Here is a 13,531-nt window from a genome sequence, read left to right on the forward strand (position 1 = left end):
ACATTAGTGTCTGGGGCAGATTCCTATACCTGCATACTTCATTTGCACGCTTAGTTTCTATAATAAATGAGAACTGTCAGACCTTTACACTAAAATATATTTCTCTATTGCCTATAAGTTTAGAAGTAAAATAAAATTGAAATGACAAAATTGTCAAATTATATATATATATATATATTTATTATTATAGAAAGACCCGTGGATTAAATGAGTTAGCAATTACATATAAATTTGCAAAAAAATAAATAAATAAATAAATATTATATTAATGCAAAAAATTTGGAAGAAATATACCAGCATGTACAGAACATTAGTGAAACACAAAAGCAAAGACCCTCTTTTGCATCAAGTGAGCTCCAGTGGATGGTGCTCTTGACAAACCTGTGTAGAGTCTGTGACATACAGACAGAGGTGGAGCATCTGCTCAGAGCTGATAGCAAGAGTATACATTTGTTGGCTGAACATTGTAGCTGAAACAGACAACAATAAAGCACAGAGAAACAGGTACTGTAATAATGATTCATTTATGGAAAGAGGTTTCAATTATTTAACAATAGGATGTTTCATTTCAAGAATGCATGGTTCAGGCGACTGTAAATTTTTACTCACACATGTATTTGTTCCTTTTCTTTGTCAATGGAAGGCTAAAATGGATGAGCTGAGAATTGTTTTATTGGGAAAGCAAGGAGCAGGAAAGAGCGCATCAGGAAACACTCTTCTGCGTAAGCAATTGTTCCACAAGCGGCCAGCTCAAAGCCAGTTACTGAAGCCTCAATGAGCACGTCTATAGACAAACAAACAATCAAAGTGATCGACACTCCTGGATGGTGTGATGATTCTTCTCTATTTGAAAGTGATATCAAGCAGGAAATCATCAAATGCATCAACATGTCTAGTCCTGGGCTGCATGTTTTTCTCCTGGTGCTGCCCGTTTTTTACCAATGAAGAGATAAACACAGTCATGAATATCCTGAAGGAGTTTGGGGATGAAGTCACCAAATACATGATAGTGCTGTTCACCAAAGAGGATGACCTGGAGGACATTGAAGACTACCTGAAGGAAGTCCATCCAAATCTGAAGACAATCATTCAGACAAAGATATCATGTCTTCAACAGCAGAGACAACAAAAATGACCATCAAGTCTCTTCTCTTCTGAAGAAGATCGATGAGATGGTGGAGAGGAATGAGGGAAAATGTATCAAAAAGTGAAGAAGTGGATGAAAGAAGAAGACAACAGAAGAAGATAATTCAGTCCAGGACCAAAACAAAGATCTGTCTGAAAGAGAAATTGGAGGCAGGAGAAACAGATGTGGTACTGAGGAAGATGAGGCATGTTCAGTGATAAACACAAACAAAGAATTTACTTTTCAAAATCATATCAAAATTCTTAGCTAAAAAAAAAATTCTAAAATTGGTCAATTCTAAAGATTCTGCTTTGATTCAAGTAGTTTTCTGTGACTATAAATCACAGAAACTGTGTTTGTTAGGGACATTCTCAGTCTTGCAATGTTTGAAAAATTAAAGTCTCAGAGGTTTATAGCCAGCGTTTTCAGCACACATGAAGCATGATCCGGCTTCTGGTAATTCTGGTGATTCTAGAATGCTTTCTTCTGTAATAAAAGAATAGATGATTTTATAAAATTATATGCATCATTCTTTGTTTGTCTACACACACTCGCATACATACATACACACATATATATAGCTTGATATAAGTTATTTAAGTTAGGGGCTGCTAGGTTTTAAGTTATCAGTAACACAGAGACAAGGCAATAGAATGTTCAATAGAAATTTGCACAATCAATTTATTACTGAACTATAATTTATATGTAGTGTGCCATGTACAGTCAAACCAAAAAAATATTCAGACATTTTTGGTATATTTTTACTAGTGGGTGCAGGACACTATAGTTCATTTATGTAAGTGAGGATAGCCAAGTAAACTGCAACATATCATACCCAAAAATTCTTCACACAGTGGACTACCAGTAAAACTGATACAAATTTGAGACCAAAAGTTATTCAGACACTTTGACCTGACCATGTTTTGCTTAAGTGTTATCTAAGATTAATTTTTTTCTGGCAGTTTAACTCTGAGATCTTTTTTATAAAACAATAGTGAATAAATTGAATTAATGAATGAAATGTTCAAGGTGTCTGAATAAATTTTGGTTTGACTGTATATGTAAACACTGAAAAGACATCAAAATGAAAACAAGAGCTGAATTGCAATTGCAGTTGTATTTCAGGGGCCCGTGTCAATAAGGAGGTTCAACTAACTCTGAGTTAAAACTTGAACTTTGAGTTGACTTACCTTGAGATGGAAAACTCAGAGCTTTCGGTTTCAGAACAGTTGAATTGAGTTAGTTCAACTGACTGTGAGTTAAGCGCGTACACCACGACTATGAAAAGCCATGATTAATTGAGCTCCAATATTTCGATTCACCTGCCCATTTTACAGCATAAATATGTTAAGTTTGTGAACTTGTAAACCTGTGCTGGACAGGGGAGAATAATTTCAACAGGCGTAACTTTTAACATTGAGAAATTATATTCCCCCTAGTAAACCCATTCAGTATAACACCTGTACTTCTATATTTTAATCTAGCGTACCCCGACTTTTTCTTGCCTAGGTGTTGGCACTTCTCTAGCCGGTACTCTGACTGAGGGGTACTATCAAATACTGTCACAATACAATTCATCATGGTATATATTAAATAATAAAAATAATCAATAAAATATGTTTAAATTTAATAGGCATACATTAAAAAGATATTAAATGGAACCAAAAAAGGCTAGAGTGCTTTTAAACTCGTAAATATTTGTTACAAAAATAGTCCCTAGATATAGGCTACATAATGACTGCTCAGTTTTGTTTTGTGTTTTTTTGTATGTCAGTTTCGATATCAGGTTATAATCTGACAACTTGCCAAACTGTTCACGTAAAACTGGGATGGACTGAGGCATCCCTTAAAAACTCATTCTGTAGTTTCTCTCTTACAGGCTCTCTGTCTGGATCTCTGGCAAACTGAGCCAAAATGAATTGACAAATATCAGGTTTGTAGGTTTATTTCTTGTATACCCTAATTGTTCAAGTTTCATAAAAATAATTATGCCTCTGTAATCATAAAAAAAGAATTACAAATGAATTGATTTATGCCCCATCTTTCTTCTTGTGTTGGTGATTGGCTGCTTTACAGCTGAAGAGAAGAAAAGTCCAGCAGATACAGGATGTCTTTGGGGAAAGGAGCTACAAGATATTCAATGATTCTGTTCACAAGGGCAGATGACCTGGAGGACAAAAAACATTGACAGCTATCTCAAAGGGGCTGCAGAAGATCTATAAGCCTTGGTTTCCAAGTGCAATGGCAGGTACCATGTTTTCAACAATAAAGATAAAAGCCATAACCAAGTGGCCATGCTCCTGCAAAAGATCCAACACAATGGTGGTGAATGCTACACCAACATTATACCAGCTACTGGAGCAATATAAGAAAAAAGAAGCTGAGTGACAACAGGAAGCTAATGCCACTAAAAAGGAGATTCAAGCCAGAGAGGCTGAGCTTCAAAGAAGGTTACAACTCATGGAACAGGAGCAGGGTCAAAGGTTGAGATAAGCATGGCTGCAGGAACAACTGAGACAACAGAAAACTGACAGTGTCATAGGAGGTGCTGTTATTTCTTTGCTGGAGCAAATGCAAATTGGTAAAAAAAAGCCAGGAAACAAGAAGAAGAAAGGAAGAACCAGAGAGCATTAAGTACAAAGGCTGCAGAACATCAACAGAAAATTAATCTTGAGAAGAGACAACAGAGAGAAGCTCAGTTAAGTCATCAACATTGCATGCAAGAAGAGAAGGCAAAGAAAAAATGAAAAGTATGAGAACAGACATAGAATGGAGAGAGAGGCAGCAGTTTGAACAGGAGAAGCAAGACATTTCAAGAGAGTATGAAGCAAAAATACTCAAGCTGGAAGAACAGAATGAGTTGGCAAAAGCTGAAAAAAAATAAAAAATGTTAAGGAAAAATCTAAGAAAAGCAGATGCATTATTTCGTAAAAAGCTATTTAGATCATATTACATGGTTTTTAATGTTCCATAGATTACCAAACATTATTTGACTGACATTTTTACAGATGTTAAAATGTGTTATTTAATAAAATGTTGTAAATGCTGTGGAATAAGTCTCAAGATGTGTATTGTGTGGTGTTAACACAATATCCAGTAAGCATTCATAAATTGAATCATTCACATTTGAATCGTTCAAATATGGAACACATTAGCACCCAAAGACAGCTGTAATATATTCAAAAGCAAAACAGGTTTGCTAATTTGATAATCAAGATTTAGATCAGGGAGAAAATGAGAAAAAAATTGACACACCAGTTGCAACACCTACAAAAAGAGTGTTCTACACTGCTGATGGAATAAATAGATCAGGAGCAGAAGGGGGCAAAAATGAAGAGAAACAGCTGAGGAAGCAAGAGAAAGAAGCCTTGAACACAAGAAAGAACGCATCAAGTGCAGAGGCACAAAAAATTAATCAGATATGCGAGCAACAGTATAAAACAGTATCAAAATAGGTGTTAAAGATTAAACCTCAAATGAAGGACTGTATGAAAAACTATTGCACCAGCATAAACAATAGCAGGTGATATATATATTATATTTTAAAAGCATTACAACTGTAAAAGGAACATCAGGAAGGGAGAATGGGATGGCTGCAACATTTCCAAAAAGCCTCAGCTTAACCTATAAGCAATTCAAAGCAACTATTAATTAAGCATGAAGGTTTCTGAAACATTTAAAATCTGAATAACTTTGATAGTCAGCTAAAGATACCTATACAAAATGCTTTCATAAAATTCTATGTGACAAACTACAGTGTTTAGTAAGTTTGCATTTTTGAATAATTGAAAAACAAGATGCAGGTTTAATTTGTTTTTATTTCAAAAAAAGAAAAAAAAAATTCCAAGTGGACAAATGCCTGCCTGGTAATAATCCACACCAGTGCTAGACACAAAACGTGAACTTGCACCCCTCGACAAAAACACTGTAGTACACAGCAACACTATGAGAGAAGATCACAATATGGAACAAATGTGAAGTTACTCAAACACAGGAAAAGCATCACCCTTCAATAAAAGCACTTCTATGGAAAATTTAGTCTGAAGGTTTTCCTCCATGGAATTAAATTGTAATTCTGGGTCTGAGAAACTTAGTTTTAAGTGCTTATAGTGCAAAAGAGCAGCAGATAAGCTTAAACTAAACAGTCAGTCATGGATGAAGATTCTTCCTATGTGACATTAAAAAGATCAAAGGATCTAAAATAGTGCTCATTAACACCACCTACAAGTTGTACAAGAGATTACTATGCCATCTCACCCATAACACAATAATTATCCTCCAATTGGGTCATTGCCACAAGTATTAAAAATAAACAAAAAAACAAAAAGGGTAACAAATTAGGAAACAGCACTACATGAATTAAAACGGTTATTCACAGAAGACAAATGGCACGTTAAGGAGGTGCCCTCTACTGATGGTCCAAACTAACTGCAGAAATACAAAATGATATGGGCTCATTCAGCAAATCACTAGGTAGAGATCCTGACCACAGTGAAACATGACAACAGGTTTTACCTACATGGAAGATGCTAGCTTTACCAGATGGAATATCAAAACACATATGGCTGATTTGCATTTTCTTACAGTGACCAACACAGACATGTTGGCATGGCAGGAAAAAAAAAAAAAAAAAAAGAAAAATAAAGAGACATACACATGGATGACTTGTCAGACGGACAAATAGGCAAAATAGAGCAGTTATATGTGTGTGCACACATGCATGCATGCATAAATTCAATGGATCCCATCCAAGATGGTGCACCTAAAATTTGGAAAAAGCAGGGCCAAAAAGGAAGTTTGAAAAAGAGCACAAAATATGCCATGTTTAGTCCCCTTTGGTGCATTACACAATCCACAAAAAAAAAAAAGTTAATTTAAAAATGGAAAATAACTCTCAAAATCCTCCATGTCAGACACTATTCTGTAAAACAGAATGTCTAAAAATGTCTGTCATGCACAGTCATGTAACAAAGTACATGTTTCACACATGCATACACTGCTCTGAGTTGCCTTGCACACTGATGCTCAATGAATCTAGCGCATTCTGTACTCTGACGTCTTGGACACCTCACAAAGCTGACCCTTGAAGTCGATGTCGACGGTAAAGTCCAGGTCTCTCTGGAAGATAAAGGGGGGTTTAAAAATTAGATCAACCTTTATTAAAAATAAAAAATAAAAATCCACTTAAATGGACAGGAATGTGGATTTATAGTTTAGTAGAACTGTAGCAACATTACATTATCTTTGTTAGGGACAACTTAAGGCAGTCAACAGGTTGTGTTTTAAATTAAGACAAATATTGTAAAAATCTTCATATTGCTCCTAAAACAGCCACAAATATTCAAAATATGGTTGCAACCCTGCAATACACTACTGTTCAAAAGTTTGAGCAGTAAGTTTGGGGTTTTTTTTGGTATTAAAACTTAAGCAAGGATAATTAAAGTGACTGTCAAAATTAATGCAGACACAATGTTACCAAAGATTCTTGTGCACCAAATCATTTTAGGATGATTTCTGAAAGATCATGTGACATTGAAAATTCAGATTTGGCACCAAAGTAAAAAAAAATTAAGAGACTGTACTTTTGATAAAGTAAATGGTTTAAAAAAATACAGTCAACATTTGAAGTGGATCCAAAAAGTTGTCCTAAGAACTAAGGTTTTAGTTTTTTCTAAGAAGGTTTTAGGACAACTTTGAAAGGTTTTGATCCACTACAAACATTGACTACTGTATTAAAAGAATCTTACCAAGCCAAAACCCTAGTGTATAATTTTTAGAACCCAATCGACTTTTACATTATTGCAAAACAATACAGATGTGATAAACTTTTCTACACTTTCATGTAGATACTATTCTAAAATTGAGCTTTTACAGGGGCGTCAGCGTTAACGCTTCTCATTCACTTTGATTGGGTGAAGTCATGCATTGCCAAACTGAATTGTGGGTTCTGTCGTGTCACTCACGGTAGAAGTTGAAGATTTAACTTTAAGCGCCAACGCAGGCATCAGCCAATCAGATTGCCTTGTGCAAATTCCACAGACGCTAGCCAAATGCATTCATGCAACACCGGAAAGTAATGTGATTGGCTGTTAACACTATAACAAGCTTCAGACACGCCCTCCGTTAAGCACTGACGCCCCGTGTGAATGCAGAGTATTAAAGAGCAGATGGGGCTTACGTTATTCTTGACGTTAGGTTTCATGCTGATGGTGCCAAAGATCTCCTCTCCGGTCTTTACCGTCAGATAGTCATCAAGATAGAACACAGTCTGCTTCCAGTGAGTGTAAGGAGACTCTGGGCCTAAAAGACAAATTCACTTTGTTTTTCAACATGGTTTATTTATATTTCAAGTCAAGGTGAAAGTGGTGCTGTACAGAAAGAGAGGGCAAAGAAAAACACAAACAGTACTCACTAGTAGAAAAGCCTGTCCTCTTGTGGCAGCGAGTGAACTCTATGTTGAAGTAGGTTACCAGAGCATGGATGTAGTCATTCCTTTTCACCTGCAGGCAGAAAGGTGACGTGAAGGACAAGTCCTCGATCTTCACTGTGTAGATGTCCACCTCCTAATGATCCGAGAGAATCAATATCAAGGGTTACTTCAAAATAAAACAATACATTGCGAGAGCACATTTTTGGTACAGTACTAACCTTAATGAGGCAGGCAGTGCTAACAAGCTGCTTGGGGTCAACAACATCCACTAGAGGTTCCTTAATAGCCACTTCCTTGATACAGGACATGTCAAATCCATAAACATTCTCCCACCCTAAAAAAAATAAATAAAAAAAAATGCAAAGATGAACATGGGTCTTCTGTCTGATGCACCCTTAAAACATGTATTCTGAGATACACATACAGTGAATTTTGTAGTCCTTGTACTGTCGGTCCTCAATAGCAGTGACATAGAGCGTGGCTCTGTCAGGGAAAATCAGACCATCAGGTTTCTGAAAAAGAAAAAAGAACGTGAACATTGATCAAATTCATGTCAGCATGCACCATTTTGAATAGCTCAAACACCAACGCTTTAAAAGGACATTAGCATACACCCACCAGCCATTTGTCTCTTGCATAAATGACAGTGTTGAGCATGGATTCGTAGAAGAGACAGTAGCCCATCCACTCAGAGATGATTATGTCTACTTTTTCCACAGGAAGCTCAACCTCCTCCACTTTGCCCTTAATAATGGTTACGACTAGACAGGGAAAATAAGGTTAAGTATTTGAGGAACATTACTCACAATACATAAGTTCAGTTCAAAAGATCACAAAAGCTGTAGCTTGGCTGTGCAAATAAGGTCTGTAACAATGTGGAAGTCAAAAGCTCTGAGAAGTCCTTACTGTGGTCCAACTTGTTGGCCTTCACAATCTTCACAGCATAGTCTGATATACTGCTGCACTCAATCTGGGGAACACATGACAAAAGAATAATGAATAACCTGACAAAAGCACAGCATGATAACACCCATCAACTTAACAGGATGGGCAATTAGCTCATTCAACTAAACTACTCAGTATCCATAACAAAAAAACTCAACTGTTTTAAAACAATGAGGCTACATTTACAGAAACAGGTAGGATTTACACTCACCCCAATAACTTTTTTGGCCCCAGCTTTGGCTGCAAACATACAGAGGATGCCGGTTCCACTCCCAACATCCAGCACCACTTTATCCTTGAAGAGATGCTTGTTGTGGAACATGGAGTTTCTGTACGTCAGAGTACGAACTTCATCCTTTAGCATCTCCTGTGGACACAGAATGAGTTTACGTTAGTCACAGACAGATATGGAGACATTTAACCGTACCACTTTTCATGAAACACGATGGACCAATAAGACTACCTCATGAATGCCAAAGTGTGCGTAGGAATCAAAGTAGTAGTCTTTGGAGGTCATATCTTCTGCTGCAGGCTTCACTGAGCTCTCTCCCTGTGACACCTTAAAAGACATTAAGAAACAAAAAAGAAACAAATTATGCACAATGAAAGAATGAGTAGGGCTTCACTTAATATTTGGCATTTTCTTTTGTATGTTAGAATACCATTTTGATTGGGGAAAACCCAGCTAGACCAAAAGGTCATCATAAAACTGCTTTGTTGTACATTGTGTGGAATTGTGAACAAGGCTTCTACTTTATTTTAAAGTTTATAACTTTTTTCTGTTGCAAGTGTGTTGTTTTAAAGGGTTAGTTCACCCAAAAAATGAAAATTCTGTCATTAATTACTCACCCTCATGTCATTCTACACCCGTAAGACCTTCATTCATCTTCAGAACACAAATTAAGATACTTTTGATGAAACCTGATGGCCGAATCATCGATTCGATTCGTAAAGCTCTGAAGCAGTGATTTGAAATCGGCCCATCACTATATTGTTGACAAGTCATTATTTTGTGTTTTTTGGTGTACAAAAAGTATTCTTATCGCTTTATAATATTAAGCTAGAACTAATGAACTCACATGAACTGATTTAAACATCTTTAGTACCTTTATGAATCTTGAGAGAGGAAGTACCATTACTGCCAATGCAGGCCTCACTGAGCCATCAGATCATCAAAAATATCTTAATTTGTGTTCTGAAGATGAACGAAGGTCTTACAGGTGTGGAACGACATGAGGGTGAGTAATTAATGACATTATTTTCATTTTTGGGTGAACTAACCCTTTAACGAATCATGGAGTTAATGAGCAACAATCACGTGTCGCCACAAACCGGCGATAAAAAAAAAACCTTTAGAAAGGGTCACTGAACGAATCAGAAGAAGTGTTTTCGGTAAATGAATTCAAAATCTTCTAAATCCATCATTACATGCAGCTTGTGCCAGTTCAAGATCAGCATTGCCTCTTTAAAACCAGTTAAGACTATTCAAGCTAGTTGAACCCGTTATATGTGCCTTTTTTTACCGCAAAACTTTAACGTTAAAATGAAAGAAGAAAATGTAATACTACTAAATGTTACGCTGTTATACTAACTCGACTTTTGACTCGGTATAATCGCTTTCACAGCGTCGGAAGACCTCTTGAATATTTAAATTATACGCATGAGGGAAAAACGTGGTAACTTAGAGGGGAAAAAAATGATTGATGAATCGTTAATTAAGACTTGTTTAATCATGGTTGATGAACTAAGCTGCAATAAGCAGCAAAAGTAGTTCATGGCCATCAAGATGCGGTGTTCAGTCCCATGCGGTCTGAAGCCAACAATAAGTGACTCCAGCTCTCCGCCAGCTTGCTCCAAATGACCCTCATGGAAGGAAAACGAGGTCTAGCTTACATGACCCATATTAATAAAGCCAATTAACGGCGGCACATAACATTTAAAACTCGAAACTAACTCGTTTTAGCCAATTAGCAGTAGCCGACACGTGATGCGAAATGAATGAAGTATCTGAGGCTGGCTAAAATGGATGCTCAAGATGCGTGTGCGCACATTTCCAGCCACCTGAGAACCTCATACGCAGCAAACAAATGAGTTCAGCGACTAAACAATCACAACCACAACTCAACAAACAAAGTCGCCGCATCGATTCTGCTACAGTAAACAGCTAATTGATATCAGAGGTGTTCTGGGTGAGAATGGCCTTGAGCAGCTCCAGCTTACCTCCATTCCGTCTGCCGTCTCCGCCATTTCGATAAACTGGATTCCACGATGACTGCAGCAAAGCTCATGTAAAACACACTTGTTTTGCTCCCGCCTCTGTGCTGAAACCGAACGATTTGATTGGGCGACGGTCACGTGATTCACTAAAATCCCCGCCCTCTTTCTTGCAGCTCTCCGTCATAGGTGGAACTGCTCTGCGTTTTTTCCGCTCTTTTGAAGAGCCACTCTGATTGGACCAAACTGTAGCGCGATTCTTTATTTATTTTATTTTATTTTATTTTATTTTATTTTATTTTATTTTGATTATTTATTTATTCTTTCAAATAAATGTTATATTTCACGTTATTCCACAATTATTCTTCAGGCAGACATGAGAGTTTATAATCTTACAAAAACGTTTTTGCAAACTATAGTGACTATGTTCATTAAATGCATTTATTCAATAGAAATAATTAATATTTTTCCCCTTTTCTCCTGTTTTAGTTTGGTCACTGTTCATAAACCAAACTAAAACAGGTGAAAAGGGGAAAAAATACATTAAACCCCCCAAAATTTGGTCACCCATAAATCGTTTCTTCTTCTTCTTCTTCTTCTTCTTCTTTCTTTTTTTTTTTTCTTTTTTCTCTCTCCATACAATCAATGTTGTTTGAACCACAGATTCTTCAGAATATCTTCTTTTGTGTTTCACAGAAGAAAGTCACAGGTTTGGAGCGACACAAGGGTAGACTAATTTATATAAAACAGTAAGCTAAGATGCCTTAAGAATAGTATGCATTTACTGCAAAATTGTAGTAAATATAGATATATATTTTACCATGTACAGCATGATGATGCAGCATCATCCAATATATTATTTGGGGAAATAATTGCACACATTTGTTAGTTTAGTTGTTATTGCACAAAATTGAAAGGGGCAAAATTATTGCACAAAATTTGCAACATTATGAAGTCAAGTCAAGTCACCTTTATTTATATAGCACTTTTTACAATGCAGATTGTGTCAAAGCAGCTTTACAGTGATAACTGCCAAATAATTTTGGCTGCACAGCAGCTTGAAGAAAATTGTGTCATTGCAGCTTATAGTTCAGTATTGATTCATTCTTTTATAAAAATCAGTAGTTATTAATTTAGTTAATTCATCTATATATTAGCTCTGAAGAAAACAGTGATATCATCATACAGCTCAGTTCAGTTCGCATACAATGGTGTCATTGCAGGCAGATAAAAACATTGTTGAATATCAAGTGCATGATTATGATTCAGGCAGCGTTATAGGTCATAAGTCAGAATGGGATCACCGCAGTCAAAATATTTAATCCATCTAGTTGAAGATCGGATTTATCACACCGGATATGGAAATGGTTTTGTTGAGGATCTGTGCCACTGAAGAAGAAGAAAGATGACTCCCTGGGGCAAGAAGTCCCCAACAGACTCAAGATAAAATCCCAGCTGTCATCTAATTTGTGAAGAATATAAATCATTTTAAATAAATTATTTGAAAAAAATGCTTTGATGGACTGGCCATATATATAGATATAGAAGAGTTGTAAAGAGTACCTGAAAACCATACCTGAGTAAAAGTACAGATACCTTACAGGGAAAATGACTCCATTACAAGTTACAAGTCACGAATTGCAATACGACTTGAGTAAAAGTCTTAAAGTATCTGATTTTAACAGTACTTAAGTATTTTACTCATATTAAATATGGGCTTAAAGATGCACTAGTCCTCAACACCTGAGAGACATGCCAGTGAAAATAAGAAACAATTGATTGGTAAGATGAGAAATCATGTTTATTTTGTAAAATCAAAATAAAATTGAACACCTCAATATTGCAATAAATCAAGATCGAAAAAACAACCTTTTAAAAGTCCACAAACTTCAAAAGTCTCAGTTAAGTTCAAGTGCACAAAAAGGCCATAAGTATCCGTCAAAAAGGTCTTGTCAATATAGCAGATAAATAAAATAATGTTAAGTAAAATCAAATAGTCCAAGTCTACTTTCACTGGATGTGCTGGTTTGAGCCTCATCACCGGCTGATTTTCTAAATCAAACACCTGCGATTCAGCAACTACCTGCTAATGCACTCGCATTCACGTAAAGTAGCCTTGCTGACAAGTTTGGGTGAATAAAAGCAAAACACACAAGATATAGTACCTTCAATGCCCTTAGATGGTGTTATCGCTTCTTTATAGCAGAAACAAACTACTGCAGAAAAAGTGAGGTGCCATGAGAATGCCATGTGTAACTGCATTACTCACAACAAATGTAGTGGACTAAAAAGTACATTTACTTGCTCAAAAATATAGTCAAGTAGAGAGTAAAAGTTGCCAATATCTTTAATACTCAGTACAACTACAAAGTAGCCAAAAAGATACTTAAGTACAGTTACTAATTACATTTACTCAAGTACTTTACACCTCTGATAGATAGATAGATAGATAGATAGATAGATAGATAGATAGATAGATAGATAGATAGATAGATAGATAGATAGATAGATAGATAGATAGATAGATAGATAGATAGATAGATAGATCACATTAAATTTTAAACACCAATAGTCAGATTTAATTAGTGTAAATTACACCCTCTCCAACTTATCGCCATTCCCTCATACTTGCACTTTGATACTTTCAACAGTGTCGATCTTGTTCTCAAGCCAATTAAAATGGTTAAAAACATTAATTGACGTATAAACGGACAAATGATGTGCTGAGTGGCAAGGAGCTGACCAATCAGATGAGGAGAATCAGGCTGGAGGCGGGACATGTGGGGAGGAAGCGCTAGAGCGAGCTCAGTGCCCGT

The 13,531-nt window shown here is 36.2% G+C and overlaps 1 protein-coding gene across 1 annotated transcript; it reads right to left on the bottom strand.

Annotated features, from left to right (window-relative positions):
* Positions 1-4,930: 4,930 nt before the first annotated feature.
* prmt1 (protein arginine methyltransferase 1) lies at positions 4,931-10,783 on the bottom strand. The gene is made up of 10 exons (XM_067374963.1): positions 10,722-10,783; positions 8,965-9,060; positions 8,713-8,868; positions 8,463-8,526; positions 8,175-8,317; positions 7,981-8,068; positions 7,775-7,890; positions 7,539-7,689; positions 7,305-7,426; positions 4,931-6,244 (listed from the first exon to the last, which is right to left on the bottom strand). Exons 1-10 carry the CDS (start codon positions 10,746-10,748, stop codon positions 6,161-6,163), a joined length of 1,047 nt encoding a protein of 348 aa, XP_067231064.1. The 5' UTR covers positions 10,749-10,783; the 3' UTR covers positions 4,931-6,160.
* Between the last annotated feature and the right edge of the window lie 2,748 nt (positions 10,784-13,531).

Source organism: Chanodichthys erythropterus, chromosome 3, assembly GCF_024489055.1.
Source record: "Chanodichthys erythropterus isolate Z2021 chromosome 3, ASM2448905v1, whole genome shotgun sequence".
Lineage (NCBI taxonomy): Eukaryota > Metazoa > Chordata > Actinopteri > Cypriniformes > Xenocyprididae > Chanodichthys > Chanodichthys erythropterus.